This window comes from Chinchilla lanigera, unplaced genomic scaffold (assembly GCF_000276665.1).
Source record: "Chinchilla lanigera isolate Chin_1 unplaced genomic scaffold, ChiLan1.0 scaffold00057, whole genome shotgun sequence".
NCBI lineage: Eukaryota > Metazoa > Chordata > Mammalia > Rodentia > Chinchillidae > Chinchilla > Chinchilla lanigera.
The window spans coordinates 556340-574784 of NW_004955458.1; the positions used below are offsets into that span (position 1 = coordinate 556340).

The 18445-nt window shown below is 50.1% G+C and overlaps 3 protein-coding genes across 3 annotated transcripts in view; 2 read left to right on the plus strand and 1 right to left on the minus strand.

Moving 5' to 3' along the window:
* The window catches only part of Pfdn5 (prefoldin subunit 5), a 3957-nt gene extending 369 nt beyond the window's left edge, over positions 1-3588 (plus strand). Inside the window, exons 2-6 of the mRNA XM_005397168.2 lie at positions 17-119; positions 412-443; positions 1632-1706; positions 1821-1926; positions 3264-3588. Coding sequence (XP_005397225.1) covers positions 17-119; positions 412-443; positions 1632-1706; positions 1821-1926; positions 3264-3340 — 393 coding nt within the window. The 3' untranslated portion in view covers positions 3341-3588. The remainder of the gene's footprint in view (positions 1-16; positions 120-411; positions 444-1631; positions 1707-1820; positions 1927-3263) is intronic.
* A 105-nt stretch (positions 3589-3693) lies between these two features.
* Positions 3694-10763, plus strand: LOC102018804 (chromosome unknown open reading frame, human C12orf10). The gene is made up of 7 exons (XM_005397170.2): positions 3694-4096; positions 4250-4362; positions 7660-7819; positions 9750-9899; positions 10043-10165; positions 10252-10433; positions 10550-10763. Exons 1-7 carry the CDS (start codon positions 3881-3883, stop codon positions 10740-10742), a joined length of 1137 nt encoding a protein of 378 aa, XP_005397227.1. The 5' UTR covers positions 3694-3880; the 3' UTR covers positions 10743-10763.
* Positions 10764-11147: 384 nt separating this feature from the next.
* The window catches only part of Aaas (achalasia, adrenocortical insufficiency, alacrimia), a 9742-nt gene continuing 2444 nt past the window's right edge, over positions 11148-18445 (minus strand). Inside the window, exons 3-16 of the mRNA XM_005397171.2 lie at positions 17939-17994; positions 17562-17653; positions 17372-17418; positions 16760-16858; positions 16282-16425; positions 13244-13364; positions 12803-12927; positions 12603-12663; positions 12399-12489; positions 12132-12225; positions 11990-12057; positions 11677-11758; positions 11492-11576; positions 11148-11397 (exon numbers count right to left, since the gene is read on the minus strand). Coding sequence (XP_005397228.1) covers positions 11179-11397; positions 11492-11576; positions 11677-11758; positions 11990-12057; positions 12132-12225; positions 12399-12489; positions 12603-12663; positions 12803-12927; positions 13244-13364; positions 16282-16425; positions 16760-16858; positions 17372-17418; positions 17562-17653; positions 17939-17994 — 1384 coding nt within the window. The 3' untranslated portion in view covers positions 11148-11178. The remainder of the gene's footprint in view (positions 11398-11491; positions 11577-11676; positions 11759-11989; positions 12058-12131; positions 12226-12398; positions 12490-12602; positions 12664-12802; positions 12928-13243; positions 13365-16281; positions 16426-16759; positions 16859-17371; positions 17419-17561; positions 17654-17938; positions 17995-18445) is intronic.

Consider the following 18445-nt stretch of genomic DNA (forward strand, 5'->3'; position numbering starts at 1 on the left):
CGCCCGGCCTCCGTAGGAAGTGGAGTTCTTGTCCACGTCCATCGCGCAGCTCAAGGTGGTACAGACCAAGTACGTGGAAGCCAAGGACTGTCTGAACGTGCTGAACAAGAGCAACGAGGGTAGGGGCAGGGGGTGAAGGCAGCCTGGGGCGGAGTAGCGAGCCGGCTTCTCCCGTCCCACTCCTAACCCGGTCTTCCCCAAGACAGCGATCCCATACGTATCGAGCGCCGCTCCATCAGCCTTTGCATGTTGCCTATGGAGAGGTGAAATGTGCAGGCCCTTCCCCTGCTCCTGCCGCCTGTTTGCGCTCCCGTCGCACTGGGGGCGCTGTGCCCTGGTGGAGCTCCCTGTAATGTCTTCGCGTGGGAGCGGCCACCCTTCCCCGGGTGTTTACGTTAATTGCTTTCACAGGGAAAGAATTGCTCGTCCCATTGACGAGTTCTGTATCCTTTCCGCAGGAACCGCTACCCCGCTTTCTCCCTCACCCTTTACTCTGATTATTCTAGAGCCCCTCCCCTTGATTTCGAGAACTCTTACACACACTTCATCGCTCTCTATACCTCGTGAATACCAAAGTGTGAAGAGTTGAAGTGTGATGTTTCCCTTTGCTGTTTGAGGATATTCGTCTAGACTGGAGATGAACCTGGGGACTTACACTTGTGCTAGTACCTTAGAAGACAAGCAATAGGAGAATAGAAGGTATACAAACGGAGAAGTTGACTGTATTTATTAATCTTCAATTTCAAGGCTGGGTGTAGTGGCGCACGCCTGTAATCCCAGCACTCAGGAGGCTGAGGCAAGAGGATTGTTGCAAGTTCAAGACCAGCCTGGGCTACAAAGGCCAGCCTGAACTGCTTAGCAAGACCTTGCCTCAAAAAGACAAAACAAACAAACAAAAAACTGAGAGGCCAGCCAGGCATGGTGGCACATGCTTGTAATCCCAGCACTTTGGGAGGCTGAGGCAGGAGGATCTCAAGTTCAAGTCCCACCTGGACAATTTAGCAAGATTCTGTCTCAAAATTTAAAAAGGGCTTGGGGATATAGCTTTGTGCAAAGCCATGGGTTCAATCTCTAATACCTCAAAAACAAAACAAAAGTGAGAAGCTAAAGAGCAACCGAAGTGGCAGTGTAGTGGAGAATGGTTAAGTAAACATTAAACCTTTCAAGAATTACTACTTCATGGCTGAGGAGAGATGGGCTGGTTTTTCACCTACACTGTTCCAGAGCAGTAAGTAAACATTGTATCTAGTCTTTTTGGATGGGGCTAATTACAAGAACTGCTTGAACATAAGAGATGGGATCATGACAAGGGTGCTCCAGCATGTATCGTGTTCTGCATAAGGAACCAACTTCTCTGTCTTTTTTTTTTTTTTTTTTGGTTTTTCTCTGGTACCGGGAACCGAACTCATGACCTTGCACTTGCCAGGCAGGCGCTTTGCCGCTGAGCTAAATCCCCAGCCCCACTTCTCTGTCTTTCACCATTTGGAGTTATGGTTTTAAGGCCTCTGGATTATTTAATCCTCATATCTTGTGCCTTTGAGAAAGGGAGGGTCCTTTAGGGCTGTCAGACTGTCTGACAGGGATTCATGGCTCGTGCTGGGCTAGTTTTTCCCTTAATCCTTGCTTCTCAGATGTATGTCCCTGGGAAGCTCCATGATGTGGAACACGTGCTCATCGATGTGGGAACTGGCTACTATGTGGAGAAGGTGAGTGGAAGAAAGCGTGTGGCTGTCTCTCTGAGTAGGGAAAGGAAGCTTAAGGGCAATCTGCAGGCTAGGACAGCTCTCCTTCTACCTCTTCATTCACTTCTGGTCTTGCAGACAGCCGAGGATGCCAAGGACTTCTTCAAGAGGAAGATAGACTTCCTCACCAAGCAGATGGAGAAAATCCAGCCAGCCCTCCAGGAGAAGCATGCCATGAAACAAGGTGAGCTCTGCCCAGCACCTCTTGATCCTTTCTACCTGTACTGTAAAGAGCATAGGTTGTCACTGAAACCTTGAGGTCGGCCCCTTTGCTGGATTAACGTGTTCCTGTCGGCTTGAGCCACCAGTCATGGGGGCATATGACTGTCCTGCTTCTACCACCAGTGGTACAAGCTGCCTCTTGGGATAGTCACACACGAACCATCTGTGAGACACGAATTACATCCCCGTTGTGAACTTGTTAAAACCGTGTGTTTTTCTTTGGTATCTTGGTATCTTATTCCCTAGAGTCTGCGTTACGTACCCATGATTCGTAGATTCCTAGGTTAAGTGTTTCAGAAACTTTGGAGGAAGGAAGTCAGGGCTGTGTTTTGTGAAGCTTCTGTTTATTTAACAAGGATAGGATGGGGCATGAGATACACATAAACACAGGAAGGAAACATAATCTTAACTAAATAAGTCCTAGATTACATTACAACCCTGGTTGCACATTGGAATCCTTCAGGAAGTTAAAAAGAAAGATCCAGACTTACTGAGTCAGCTTGGAAGTAGGGATAGGTGGAGTGGTCCCTGGGGTTAGTGTTTTTTTTTTAAAGGTCATTAGGTTGGGCTACAAAGTGAGCTCAAGGCCAGCCTGAACCGCATAGTGAGACCCTGTCTCAAAAAGACAAAAAAATTTAAAAAATAAAATAAAAGAGGTCATTAGATATCAGGCATAGTGGTGCACACCTATAATCCCAACAATTTGTGAGACTGAGACAGGAAGATCACAAGTTCAAGGGAAGCCTGGGGCACCTAGTGAGATCCTGTCTCAAAGTTTTAATAAAAATAAAAAATTAAATGAGTAGATAAATAAAGACTAGGTATACTGCTCTGTGATCAAGCACTTGTCCACTGTATATGAGGTCCTGAGTTCCTGAGTTCAGCCCCAATACTCCCCCTGCCAAAAAAAAATCCACCTGGTGATTATTAGACAAGATGGAAGACTATTTAAAGGGGAAAAAAAAATTGGGGGTGAGTGTGGGGGTGGAACCCAGGTTCCTACGACTATTAGGCAGGTGCTGTATTATTGAGCTGCAAGCCCAGCCCACAGACATCTCCACATTACTATTTTTTATCTCTGACTGATTTAATATGATACATTTTTGTTTCTCAGTGGCTAGCACATTGACTGGATACATTGTAGACTCTAAATGTGTTAGTGTGTATCCCCCCAGTGAGTCACTTTTTAAAAACGTTTAATCAACAATCAGAATTGGTTATCCACCTGCCACTTTTCCTTAACTCTAGGTCCTCTCCCCGAGCTCCTGACCAGGGTGTAATTCTTCCTTTCCCCCACAGCTGTCATGGAAATGATGAGCCAGAAGATTCAGCAACTCACGGCCCTGGGGGCAGCTCAGGCCACTGCCAAAGCCTGAGAGTATGCTGTAGAAATGAAGCAGAGGGTGGCGCACGCCTGTAATCCCAGGACTCGGGAGGCTAAGGCAGGAGGATCGCTGTGAGTTCGAGGCCAGCCCGAACTGTATGGCGAGACCCTGTCTCCAAAAAAAGAGAAGAAATGGGGCAGAGGGACCCTATATGGGTCTGGAACTTTGTGACCGTGGCCTCCTGGTATCCCGAAGGGAAGGGTTTTGTGTTTAATGCTAATAAATGTGCCTGCTGGGCAGAATGTGGGTCTCTTCTTGCATTAAGCAAGGGACTGTGATGAGATGTGGGTGTGTGGAAAGGGTGCGCCCCTGCTGAGAGCCAGATAGGCAGGGACAACCCCTTGGTCCTTGGAGGCCCCAGTCCCCAGCTACCGAGAAACTGGAGGAAAGCTGATTGAAGCAATTGCGCCCTTGGTGGCTGGTTGCCACGGGAACCATAGGAAAGCGGAAGTTGAAGCACGCGCGGGTACTTCCGCTTCCGGGTCGGCGCTTGTGTGTCGGGGGTGGGGGTGGTGCACAGGGGTAGTGCGCATGGGACAGCGCTTCCTCCGCAGTCTCCTGGTGCTGCTACTGCCTCGGTCACCGCTCGCAACCCAGCACTGCATGCTCAGCCCAGAGTCCGTCCAGCCTCCGAAAAGGCCCCGTAGCAACCTCATGGCACCGCCCCGAATCGGGACGCACAACGGCACCTTCCACTGCGACGAGGCGCTGGCGTGCGCCTTGCTTCGCCTCCTGCCGGAGTACCAGGTACTGCCACCCTGGGACAGCCTGCGTCCCAGCTGGGTCCCTGTGGTAGCTCCGGCAGCCTCGGCGCCGCGCCAGGTTCGCTGGAAACCCGACATTAACCCTGTACCCGTGCGACCCCGGCCTAGCAGCTCCTTTACCCCGTGTACTTTGCAGGATGCCGAGATCGTGCGGACTCGGGACCCGGAAAAACTGGCCTCGTGCGACATCGTAGTGGACGTGGGGGGCGAGTACGACCCTCGGAGACACCGATATGACCATCACCAGAGGTGAGTTCTCCATCCCAGTTCTTCGACTTTAACTTTGTTCTGTGCTCCAGTTCAGCCTTCAGATGTCGGGGTCCTAGTCAGCGAAGCAAACAGCAAAGGAAATCAGATTCTTGAGGCCCACTGCAACTGCAGCCTTTCGTCCGCTGTCCGCTCTTCAGGGTCTTCTTCCGGCCTCGGACCTCCCTTGGCTTCCGGTTGGTCCCCCAGGTCCCTCCCGACTCACCTCCTCCTCTGCCTTCCACGGCTTAAGTCAGGGTTTCCTCCACCAACTGTCATCACCCCAACTAATAACCCATCTTGGATTCACTCATTCATTTATCTTCGCAGCCCCATCTTAGATCGCTGGCATAATTGTGTCAGCTGAGGACAGTTCAGGTGTTTTCATTTTTTGTTTCATCCTGTGCCAGGGACTGAACTGAGGGCCTTCACGGCATGCGCCACCACACCCAACACTACCTCTACTTCTGTAAATTATGTTGGAAAGAATCCCTAATCTCTCACCCTCGCTTGTCACCTACTCCTCAAAAAAATGGCTTAAGTTGGGTGTGGTGGGCCTGTGAGTCCAGCCCTGAGGAGGCTGAGGCAGGAGGAGTGCCATGCGTTTAAGGCCAGACTGGGCTACATAGTGAGACCCTGTCTCAAAAAATAAAAATAACTGTCCCTGGCTCCACCTTTTTCTTCCTGCCTGTTCCCCTGTAGCACACTCTCTCCCAGTCTCTTCATTGGCACTGCCTGATGAAAGGGTACTAATGACCTCAGGACCAAACCAGGGGGCCAGCAAACAGGGTCTTACATGAGCTGACCTTTTGTGGTACTTGGTATTTGTTTGTTTGTTTCCGGTACGGGAACTGAACTCACGACCTTGCGCTTGCCAGGCAGGTACTGTGCTGCTGAGCAGAATCCCCAGCCCCTGTGGTACTTGGTGTTAATGACCAATTCCTTTTTTCAAGTGGCTTTGTTTACAGCCATTTAGAAAGTACTTGATACATAAAACAATATAATTTTTCCGAATATCAAACATGAGATAAATATCCATGAACAAGTCTCTCTGCCCAAGAGCTAGAATACCATCATTACCTTTAATTCCTATTCCTATGTGCTTCTTGCCTATCCCATTTTTCCCAGAATAAAGCAATATTCTAATTTTTTTGTTTGCTTTTGTTCCGAGACAGGGTCTCACTATATAATGCAGACTGGCCTTGAACTCGCTTATGTAGCCCAGGCTGGCCTTGAACTCACAGCAGTCCTTGTGCCTCAGCTTCCCAAGTGATGCTGGGATTACAGGCATCTGCATGTTTGTTTGTTTTTTGAGACAGGGTCTTGCTGTGTAGTCCAGGCTAGCCTCTGAACTTACAGCAGTCCTCCTGCTGTCAGCCTCATGAGTGCTGGGATCATAAGCATGCACCACCATACCCAACTAATGTCCTAAATTTTTAGTAGTGCATGTGGTGCTTGCTTGTAATCCAGCACTTAGGAGGCTAAAGCAAGACTACTGGAAGTTCCAGGCCAGCCTGAGCTACTACATAACAAGCCCCCCCCACCAAAAACAAACAAACCAGAAAACATAAAACTATGCTTTTGCGGCGGGGGGGAGGGGTACCAGGAATCAAATTCACAAGCTTGGGCTTGCCTGCCAAGCAGGCACTGTGCCGCTGAGCGATATCCCTGGCCCCATACTTGTTTTTATGTATAGTTTCGCACAGATCTCTTTTCATCAACAGTATATTCATTTCGTTTCTTTTGCAACTTTACCTAAGGGATTGTTTTTATCATTTGTCTTTATACCTTGTGAATATACTTTTTGTATGAGTATGATTTTTTATTTATCCAGTATTTAATAAAGTCATAAAACTAAAATTGAACTCCTTAAGTGATCTGAGGTGGACTGGTATTTGGAAGTCACAGCTGAAGGGGGCTGAGGTGTCGCTCAGAGGGAGAATATAAGCTAACAGACAGACAACCCTGGATCCTATCCCTAACCCTTTCCTAGTTAGCATCCCCGCTGTAATGTCTACTTCCCTGAGGTGTCCTGACTTTTCCCCAGTCTATCCCACTGCTATTCAAATTCCTGCCTTACTCACCTGGACCACTGCAGGCAAACTCCTTTCTTCTGTTGCCCAGGTTGGCTAGTGCTGTTCTTTCTACTGTGCACTCAAGATTCTCCACTACCTACAGACGGAGCCCAGACTCAAGGACACGGCATACAAAGCTTCCCATAGGCTGGCCTCTTCCTTCCCTTCCCAGCTTTATCTTTTGCCACTTAGACCTCTGGTAATCAGACCCAGGGCCTCGAGCATGCTAGATAAGCACTTTACCACTAAGCTATACCCCCAGCCCCAGAAGCTGCCTTTCTTACAGTTCCATGAATGAATTCATCTTTCTGGACTGACTGACCTGAGGCTTTCTGTTCAACCCTTTCTTCATTCCCTCTTTTTCTTGCTAGAATCTAGCCAGAGTATGGTATCTATGGGTCCCACCTCCATGGACTCAAACAACCATGCATTAGAAAGTTTGTTAGCCGGGCAGAGTGGTGCACGCACTCGGGAGGCTGAGGCAGGAGGATCGTTGCAAGTTTGAGGCCAGCCTGGGCTACAAAGTGAGCTCAAGGCCAGCCTGAACTGCATAGTGAGACCCTGTCTCAAAAAGACAAAAAAAAAAGTTCTTTTTAAAAACTGACCCTGTATTGAATACATAGATGTTTTTGTCATTATTCCCTAAATAGGATGTAGTGTGGCAACTGTTTACATACCATTTACATTGGTTTAAGTATTATAAGTAATTGAGATTCGCTTGTTTGTTTGTTTTTGGTCCTGGGAATCAAACTCAGGACCTTGTGCTTACCAGGCAGGTGTTTGTGCCACTGAACTATATCCTCAGCTCTGTGTTACAAGTAATTGAGAAATGGTTTAAGTGTATAGGAGGTTGTCCATAGTAAAAACCCCATCCCTAGACACTGCTATCTGCTAAAGGGGGACTGTACTTGCTGGGTTGGTTGGTTGTCTGCCTCTAGCAGATGAATTAGAAGGGCAGAGATAGGGTCTGTTTTTCTTCTCCTTAGTGTCTGAACATAAAACTGAACATACATAACCAGCCACTGAACTTTAACTATTGTTAGCTGAATGGATGAATGGAGACACCAAGTCACAGTCTATGTTGACCCCTGAGAAGAAAACAAAGCCTTTCCGGTCCCAGCTCTGGCAGTCTTCCTTATCCCCTGCCCCACCCATGTCTGCGCGCACACTCTGGATTACCTGGGTCTGCTCCTTCACCTCAGTCCTGCCTCCCTGTGCTCCTCAGGTCTTTCACAGAGACCATGAGTTCCCTGTCCCCTGGGAAGCCGTGGCAGACCAAGCTGAGCAGTGCAGGACTCATCTACCTGCACTTTGGCCACAAGCTGCTGGCCCAGTTGCTGGGCACTAGCGAAGAGGACAGCGTGGTGGGAACCCTCTTTGACAAGGTGGGGACCTGAGGACAGACACACACACACATCCATCTCCAGGAGGCCAGCTGGGGGTGGCACCCAAGCAGCTCTGGATGGGGCCTCAGGTCAGGGTTCCTGGGCCATAGAGGGCCCAACAGTCTCTTCCCTATCAGGCTCCTCTGCCAAGGAGATGGTGATCTCTTCCCACCTACATCTGGGCGGGTATGAGCAGTGGATTATATAATATATGGGAACGAGCTCTCAGTCTGGTTTGGTTTTGTTATTGTCTTGCTCTCTTCCCTAGGCTGAGCTCAGGCTTCCAGCTTAAGTGAACCTCCCACATCAGCCTCTCAGGTGCTGGGACTGTCCGCATGTGTCACTCACTGCACCTTTCTGGGAAAGGGTTTGGAAAACCATAAAGCACTTCGTAGGAACTGAACTCAGGACCCTGCGCTTGCCAAGCAGGCACCTATGCCACTGAGCTATATCGCTGGCTTGCACTTTATAGTCTTAACACACATTAAAAGCAGTTATTTAGTACCTTTCTGGTAACAGGAGTGCTTATACTTGGCAGTACTAGGCTCAGAGGTTCTTGCTGCCTTAAAGGGTGAAGAGAATAGATCATAGGTACCAATAAGACACAGGAGTGGGGAAGCACAGTTGGGAAGGGACAGGTTATGAAACATGATGTTCTAACAGCGTCCTCTGCAAGCAGCTTCCTATTGCGGAAAGAACAGAGCTGGTGGCCCTGCAGTGTCAGGCCAGTAATACTTGAGGGCACCTACGTGACCTTCTGAGGTTCACAAGTCAGACTCAGATTCAGGGCTGGGGATTTAGCTCAGTGGCAAAGTGCCTGCCTGGCAAGTGCAAGGTTGTGAGTTTGATTCCCGGTACTGGAAGAAAAATGAGAAACAAAAACCAAAAAAAAAACACAACAGACTCAGATTCAGTCAGCTGTTCTGCAGGTAGGCTGTTGGGTTCCGTGTTCAGGTGTGGCTTGCCAGCGTCTGGCCCTACGACACGGCATTCATCACTCCTAAGGTTACACTAGAGTTCTGAGGATACCAAGATTTGAGACTGTCTGGTCAGTTTGCACTTCTGCTGCTGAAGATTTTCTAAGCAGCTAACTAAAGTAAACCAATGTTAAGTAAGCCTCAGGTTTGGGTCTAATCTAAGAGGTACTGACTGGGCAGTGCTTTTCCATCTCTCCCTGAGCATACACAGGTATAACTGATGTGAAGGCCTTTTTTGTAGGGTAGTTTTCCACAAAATATTCCTTATTGTATCTGCCCCAAACTTCCAAGGAATTTATGAGATGCCACAGCTACCAGTGTCACATGGCCTACTGCAGGCTTCCCTAGAACCCAAACCCCCACATCCCAGAGCTCTTGGTATCTACCCTGTATAACTTGTGTATATGGCCAGACCCACCTACACCTCATTAACCGTGTCACTGAATGGCGTACTCAGCCCACCTAGAGATCCACCCACCCTTGGCCACAGGGATCCACTCTAGTGAGGGCCTCTGGGAAGTGGGGTCCTCCTTTTCAGCCAACAGCACTCCCCCATACACATGCTGGCCTTGGCTTGACCTTTGTGCAGTGGAATGAGCCCTGAAGGCAAGCAATCTGAAGTCCAGTCTCAGCACTATTAGCTCTTAGATCTTAAGCAAGTCACTAAACATCCCACGTCTCCCTCGATTCATCCAGTAGATGGTCAGATAGGTCCTCATGGGGCTACTATGAGGATTAAGTGAAACCTAGACAAAGGGCTTGGGGTGTAGTTCAGTGGTAGAACATGTGCTCAGCATGTTTAAGGCCTTAGGTTCAATCCCCAGCACCCTCAAAAATAAACCTAGGCAGGCCTTTGTGCCACTGAGCTATATCCCTGGCCCTCCAAAAATAAACCTAGATAACCACACAAATGGTCGGTGTCCTCAACAGCATTTTCTCTGCTCCTGTGTTAGATGTATGAGAACTTCATGGAGGAAGTGGACGCAGTGGACAACGGGATTTCCCAGTGGGAAGGGGAGCCTCGTTACGCCCTGACCACTAATCTGAGTGCCCGGGTTGCTCGACTTAATCCCACCTGGAACCAGCCCAACCAGGACACCGAGGTAAGGAGGAACCCTAGGAAAGACATCTTGAGACACGTAAGAACCTAGAACCTAGAGAAGGAAGCGGGAACATTGGTTTCGACTAAGCCCTGACGGAGTAAAGTTTGGGCCAGAGCTGTGGTTCTGAGTCCCACCATCCCCAGGCAGGGTTCAGGCGTGCAATGGATCTGGTGCAAGAGGAGTTTCTGCAGAGACTAGACTTCTACCAGCACAGCTGGCTGCCAGCCCGAGCCTTGGTGGAGGAGGCCCTAGCCCAGCGCTTCCAGGTATAGACCTGATGGCTGGTGGGCGGGTGGTGAGTGGGGGATCCCACTTTTCCCCTAAACACAGCCATGCCCTACTTCCCTTTCAGGTGGACCCAAGTGGCGAGATAGTGGAACTGGCAAAAGGTGGGTGCCCATGGAAGGAGCATCTCTACCACCTGGAGTCTGGGCTGTCCCCACCCGGGACCATTGCCTTTGTTATCTACACTGACCAAGCTGGGCAGTGGCGGGTCCAGTGTGTACCCAAGGAGCTCCACTCCTTCCAGAGCCGGTAAGGCCCAGGGTACCAACCTGTACACTCAGGCCTGCTTCAGCCCAGTATGAAGAGGCTGCCAACCTTGACCTCTGCTCTGGGCATCTCAGTTCCCTCTTTCTGCTCACTTGTAGGCTGCCCCTGCCAGAGCCATGGCGGGGTCTTCGGGATGAGGCCCTGGACCAGGTCAGTGGGATCCCTGGATGCATCTTTGTCCATGCCAGTGGCTTCATTGGTGGGCACCGCACTCGAGAAGGGGCACTGAATATGGCCCGTGCCACCTTGGCCCAGCGCTCAGTTCCTGCCACAAAATCTCTAGTCCAGTAAAATTTTCTCCATCTCTTGTAACCAGTCTCTGACCTGTTACTGCCTTACACCATCCTGGGAACTTACTCCCATTAGGCAAAAATGGAACATCTATTACGAGACCCCTGTGCTAGGTATTTTCCTCACCACTCTCTTCTCAGCTTTGCTTCCTGACTCATTTAAAAACCATTAGGATTACATATACTGACCAAATTCACAAGACCAAAAAGAAACAGTGGTGAGCCAGGTGTAGTGGTGCACACCTGTAATCCCAGGACTCAAGAGGCTGAAGCAGGAGGATCATGGCAAGGTCAAGGCCAGCCTGAACTACAGAGTGAGATCCTCTCTCAAAAAAAAAAGAATCTTGTCCTAAAATCCATGCCTTGCCTCCCTCGAAACTATACCCCAATGCAGCTGTCCAAAAAATTTAACTGAGTGGAAAACAATTTTTTAATTACTAGATGTGAGGGGAGCGGGGCTGAGCAGGCGATCGCCCCGGGAGAGGATCCCAAGGGGCAGAGGCTGAGGATGTCTCAGTAAAGAGCGGCAGATCAGGCATGCCACCTACACCTCCAGCAGGGGGCTCTTGGGCCCGGCCAAGAACTGGGCTAAAACGTGGAAACTGGGCATTGACGAAGTACAGGGGGATGTGAGCAATTCGGCCTGTAGACCAGCACTGCAAAGAAGACGAGAAAGGTATCAGGGCAGAGGCCCACAGCAGCTGAGGGCCTGAATTTCTCCACTCTGCCAACCCCGGAAGCTTGGCTTACCACGCTGAGCAGGGCCCCTTTGTTGAAGGAAGGATGGAAAGAGATGAGCTGGGCCTGGGCTCCTGGCTCCCCCTGGATAATCCCACTAGGGGAAGCGGAAGGACAGGTGAAAGGCAACTGGAGGCGTCAGGAGTGGGGTATGTGTGTGGTGTGGGAAGGTGGCAGACTGCCCACCCAGCACTTACCAGGGAAGCAGCTCAAACACAGGGCTGTTTCTAGTACGGAAAAGGAGAATGACTGATTTCCCATCCTGGACCTGTGGGTTTTCTGTAAGAAGAAATTGGTTGGGCTGGGAGAGTAGCTCAGTGGTAGAACACTTGATGCATGTGTGAGGTCCTAGGTTCAGTTCCCAGCATCCCATAGAAAACCTCCACGAATAACGGGAAATCTGGAGAGTCAGGGCGGGGCGGAGTCAGACTCCAGGCTGCAGCAGGGACAGCCATGATTTCTGGGCAGACAGCTGTGGCCTGAGCAAAGCCCTTCCTCCTTGACACGTACCTTTCATGAGTACAGCCAGACGCTCCCCACTTGGGTCCCAGACCATGGAGTGGGCCTCTCCCCCAAGCCTACAAGCCAGCACAGAAGATTAGGAGGGCTCAGTGTGACCCCTTCTCCCCTCCTCCCCTCCCACACAGCTCACCTCTCCTCACTATCTGGTGTCTGTATTATCGTCTCAGAAAGATCTGCCACAATTGTTGCCGACTTCGCGCCTCCAACACACCCCTTCCCCTCACCTGTGGGTGAGGCAGAGGTTCTCAGGGCAGGAAACAGCCCTCCCACCGGTCCCCGCCAGCTCACCACAGGCATCAGCGTGTCTGAAGGCTCCTCGGAATGGTGTTCTACAGGCTGCTGCCTCCCTCTGACCACCCCAGACAATTCTGCTGTCAGAAGTGATGCTTTAACTCACCACATCGTTCTGGGAATGACAGGGAGTAAATCAGTGGTTCCCCCAAAACAGTGAACAGCAGTCGGTTCCCATCTGGGCTCCAGCAGCCAGTCTAGGGTCAGGGAAGAGAGGTCACCGGCAGCAGATGAGGTGGGGAGCCGGGCTTGGTGGATCGGGCCCACCGGAATCCCCTCTTCCCAGCTTCTGTGAATCACAGCCCCTCACCTGACAGCGCCCGGAGAGAGTCGGCCATCTCTCACAGGTCCACATCTGGGCCTCCCAGACTCTGAGACACGGGTGACAAAGGGATTAGGGCCTCCAGCTCCAAAACCTGGCCCACCCTCCCTGCGGCAGTCCACAGTGAGGTTCCAGAAGCTAAGTGTCTTTCTCTAGGTCCTTGCCCTCTCTAGCTTTCTCCCACTCACCGGAAGACAGCTGAAGGGGTCGTGGCCAGGACTTTGCTGCCGTCTGGGGACCAGAGCAGGTTTGTGACCCCACCTCCTCGAAACCACGGAAGGGGGACACAGATCTCTGTTGAGATATCCCATACCTGTGAGGGGGCAGGAGAGAGAAGCACAAGTACCCTGTAAGCTCACAGTGGGGTACTTGCTTCAGTGTGCAAAGAGCCAGAAAGGGCAGAAGCGAGAAAGGGACCGTGAAACACGGGACGTGAGTTTCCGTTTACAGTGACAACGGCAGTTTTAGATCTGAGAAGCCGGGATGGAGAGGCTCCTTTCCTGGACAAGCTGAAGAACGAAAGGACAATGATCCCATTCCTTCCCTCGTGGTGTTTTCCCGAACCACGTGAGGACCTCTCCTGCCTCAAGATGGGTGGCTGAAAGGGCCAGGGGGTAGGGACCACTCACCAGAATAGCAGCATCCACAGGTGAGGCTGACAGCAACCGCCCCCCACTGGGGGCCCAGGCCAGGCTGGTGACAGGTGTGTGCCCGGGCTGAGACAACACTTGAGCACAGCCCGAAGAGGGTCTGCAGAGGGGTAACAGGGTGTAGAGTCAGGAGATGGCAAGGAGAGACAGGTACAATTACACACACCTGTAACCCCAGCACTTGGGAGGCCGAGGCAGGAGGATCATCATGAGTTCAAAGCCAGCCTCAACTACACAGCAAGACCTTGTCTCAAAAAAGAAAAAGAAATGGATATCAAGAAGTAAGCCCTATGATTCCACGTCCTTGCTTCTAAAACCTACTCCCTGTGGCTCCTCTGAGCACGAACTGAGGTTAGGGGAGAAGGAATAATGACTATGGGAGACAAAGGGGAAAGGGCTGGAAGGAAGGAAGGAAGGAAGGAAGGAAGGAAGGAAATCACCACCAGGAGGGCTACGGCGAGGAGCAGGGGATGCGCAATGCCGACGTCAGGGGAAAGGCAGTAAGCCTGCCCTCCAGGCACCTGACTGGCAAACCTGCTGCATCCTAACAACACGGCCCTCCCGCAGCAGGCCAGGCAGCCTGCACTGTGTCACTAGGATCAAGACTCCCACGTCTGTCTCCCCGAACACCCTGTGCTCCGTGACTACCCTCTGCCTTTCCTTGTCGCAGCAGCTCCTTCCTCTGTGCTCCCCTGTTGTTTTCTGCTTTCCACAAAGACACAGGGCGGGGACACACCCTAAACCAGGACAACCTGAGAGCACTGCTGTGTCTGCTTCAGCCCAGTACTTAGCCCAGATCACCGATGTACTGCCACCCTCGCCACCTAGCACCGCCCTTCGGTTCCAGTGAGGTCTTGGGCACTGATGCACGGTGCTTTCCAACTGCACAACCAGTCACAGCTGCCTCTTCGGGTCAGTTCCTCTCACGCTTTTCAATGGCTCTCCTGGACGTATGAGCCCTGCTTGGCTGTGCTTCTCCAAGTGGGCTCTGGGGTTGATTGCAATGTTTAAATCTTACTTCTTTTTTGTGGCACCTTGTGCATGCTAGGCAAAATGTAGGCAAGAGCTGCATCCCTACCCCTTTTTTATTTTTATTTATTTATTTTGGGTTTTTTTTGGGGGGGGTTGGTTTTTTCCCCAGTACCAGGAATCGAACTCACGATCTTGCGCTTACCAGGCAGGCGCTGTGCCGCTGAGCTAAATCCCCAGCCCCCTATTCACTTATTTTGGGGATATGCGGGATCAGGAGGACTCTACCACCAAGCTTTACTCCCCACCCCTTTGAATTTTTTGATTTTGAGACAGGGTCTTGCTCTGTATTCCAGGCTGGCCTCGAGCTCCTCTTGCGTTAGCCTCCATACCCAGGCTCCACCCCTTGAATTTTTGATCCTCCCAGCTCACCTCCCAAATAGCTGAGATTACAAGCATGTGCCACCACACTCAGCTGTAATTTTTTTGTTACTATAAACAATGCTGTAAAAAATTATTACACCTTTTTAAAAAATAAAGCCAGATGTTGCCAGGGTGGTGGCACACACCTATAATCCCAGCACTCAGGCGGAGGCAGAAAGATTGCTGTGAGTTTGAGGACAGCATGGGCTACATAGTGAGTTCAAACCCAGCCTCCACTAGATAGTGAAACCCTGTTTAAGAAAACCAAAAATAAATATATAACTAACAAAAAAGAAAAAAAGCTGGATGTGGTGGCACATGCCTGTAATCCCAGAACTCTGAGGCTGAGGTAAGAAGACTGAAAGTTTGACCCCAGCCTGTGCAACTTAGGGAAACAATGTCTCAAAAGAGGGTGCAACTCAGTCTAAAAGCCTTAAATTCAAACCCCAGTACTAGAAATTAGATAGATGGAAGAATGGATAGATGGGTGGTCGGGTCAACGAGTTATCGTTTGTAAAGGTTGTACTACAATATATGTTTCACCAAGTGTCCCACAATACCCAACATAACAGTACTAGTTTCCTTAGTCATGCTAGTACTGGATATAGTCAATTTTTTTTCTTTTGGTAGTATTGGGAATGAACCCGGGCCTTCACATGGAGCTACATCCCCAGCCCTTTCTTACTTTTTATTATGAGAAAAGTTTTTGCTAAGTTACTAAATTGCCCAAGGTGGGCTCAAACTTGATGATTCTCCTGCCTCAGCCTTCCAGACTGTTGGGATTACAGGTGTGTGCCATCACACCTGGCTTTTCTTTTACTTTGATCTTACTGGGAATATCTTTAGTATTTCACAGTTCACTGTGTTAATATGGTAACTGCTGATCTTGAGGAAATACTCATGTTTAGACCACTTCTCTGTTCTTATTTTTGTTTTCAACTGTAATGTCTCCTTTTTAAGGAGAACATTTATTGGTATAAGCTTTATTTAGTTATTTTCAAAGTACTGTAGAATGAATTCTGCAAGCGCTGAGCTAGGATGCTGAGCTACATCCTCACCCTTTTTAAATTTTTATTATTTCACAGTACCAGGGATTGAACCCAGGGCCCTTACTCTGAGCTATACCCACCCTCTTCCACTGCTACCACCACCTTTTTGAGACAGGGTCTCACTCAACTGCCCAGAGTAGGTTTGAACACCTGATCCTCCTGCCTCAGGTTCCCACAGTGCTGGGGATTACAGGAGTACACCACCACACCCAGCTCCAATTTTGATGGCTTCTACTCTTATGGGTATTTATTCCCTTCTCCTTCCTCTAAACCTGTGTTCAAAACCAGCTGGAAATACTTAACAAAGCCTTGTCTCAAAAAAACAAAAGAAACAAACAAACCTGTATCCCTAGCACTCTGGAACACACTTTCCTTCCCGTGACTTCCCATGATTCCAGATGCCCCTAGTTCTGCTCTTTTCTTTAGACTATGAACACCCCAGCACCCCTTGTTCACCTTCATCTGCTCTTCCCACAGTCCTGAGAAGTGCAGAGGACAAACATGTTCCCCTCACCACCCACCACCCTGGCATAGCCACAGCCTCAGGCCAAGTCCAGACAGGCTGCCAGGACTCACCGGGTAGACAAGGAGGTAGGGTCCAGGGTCCAGATAAGAATACAGCTCTGGCAGGCCACAGCCAAGACAGAGGCACTGAGAGGCTTCCAGGCCAGAGCTGCCACATTTCGCTGTAGCCGATGCTTCAGAGAAGGGACTATAGCGCTGAGGTGAAGGAACAGGCGACTGAGTCAGAACACTAAGCCTCAGGGGACCGGGACACATTTAAGGAGGGAAAACACACAGAAGAAAACCACCCCATCCAGGGCCCCGGGTCCCATGGGTACTGAGGGACAGGACAGGACAAAGGTTAGGTTTAGAAAGAAGACACCTGCATTTATGCAGAACCCCTAACCCCAGTACTGGAAGAAGCCATGGGGACCTGGCTCTGGACATGCAGGACACTCTTGGGACTCCCTTAGGACCAAGGCTGGAAGGAAGGAAGGGAGGGAGGGAGGGGGGACCAAGAGGTCAGGGCCAGCCCCCCACAGCCACACACCTGTTGGCATTATACACTCGGATGGAGTCATCCAGCAGGGCCACTGCAAACTTGTTGGTGTGAGGGTGCCAGGCAAAGACCCTCAAGCAGCAGCTGGACCTGGGCAGGAGTGAGTACAGACTCGGAACCGGCTCCTCCCGTACCCAGGCCAGAAGCTCAGATTCCCTTTCACATAAGGACATAGTTGAGGGTTTTTTGTTTGTTTTTTTGTTTGTTTTTTTTTTTTTTTTCAATACTAGGGATCAAAGCCAGGGGCACTGTAGCACTAAGTCACACCCCTACTCCATCCTGTCTTTCTTTTTTTTCTAAGTGATGAGATCTAACTAAATTGCCTGGGAAAGCCTTGAACTTGTGATCCTCCCGCCTCAGCCTCCTGAGTAGTTGGGATCACATGAGTGCACAACCACACCTGGCTTTGCCCTGCTTCTTCAATTCCTTTTTCCTTTTTTTTTTTTTTGAGGGGGGGGAGTAGGAGGAGTGAAAAAGTAATGAAAAAGTAATGAGCAGTCAGGAAAGGCATGGAAGGAGGCTCTTCTTGGACTTTCTTCTCCTTCCAAAAGTTCCAAGTTTCAGCACTTCCCTCCCACAAGGCCCCAGGGCTTGTGTACTCACCAGTTTGTGACTTGAGCAAATTCAGCAATCAGATCCTCACTCCGGAGCTGTAAGACAAGAGAGAGGAGACATGGGGACAAAGGGAGACCATCCCTCCACAGTCATCCCACCCAAGCTGACTGGAAAGGACAGGAAGGGTGTGGGGATGGGGTAAACACCCCCAGGGAGGGCAGGAAAAAGCCACACTTACTGACAGGTGGGGGAAGAGGGACCCATGGAGGGAGGAGGCCCACCGACAAAGTGCCAGGGCCCAGCTGGACGCTGTCTTCACCCACGCAAACACTGTGGAGTTGAGGAAACAGCTCTGAGTAATTCACTCACAGGTTTCTCACTGGGAACCTCTTAGGTAAGGACAAGCACCCTCCAGATCCTTTTGCCCAGCACCTACCTAAGAATATACAGCTACTCTGGGTATTCGGGGAGGCAAAAGGAGATGAGAGGACAACAGGAAAAAATAGGGCTAAAGGGTAAGAGGCTGAACTAATCGATATTGGGATGAGTTCACAAAAATATGGAGAGGAAAGACCAAGCATAAAGCTAGGGCAGGCTGGAGGGAAGAACACTTACCCTCTTCCTCTGAGTTTGCAATTTCATTCAGCACCCCAAAGAGGCCCACATCACGCCTGATAAGGAGAGGAAGCTGTGAATCAGATAGTATTCTGATTCTCCCAGTCCCCCTGAGAGACAAGTTTCATTCATTCATTCACTCATTTGTTCAATAAACATATTACAAGTAAGGGCACTCGTACTCAATGAGTGGCAACTATAGGACAAGCACTTTATACTGTGTATCGTTCTCATAATTACTTTTTTGTGGAGACAGGGTCTCGCTATACAGTTCAGGCTGGCCTTGAGCTCATTTTGTAACCCAGGCTGGTCTTGAACTTGGAACAATCCTTCTGCCTCAGCCTCCCCAGTGATGGGATTACAGGCATGCGCCACCACGCCCAGCCTGTTACAATTACTTTTTTTCTTTTTTTTTTTGGTTTTTCTCCGGTACCGGGAACCGAACTCACGACCTTGCGCTTGCCAGGCAGGTGCTTTTGCCGCTGAGCTAAATCCCCAGCCCCTGTT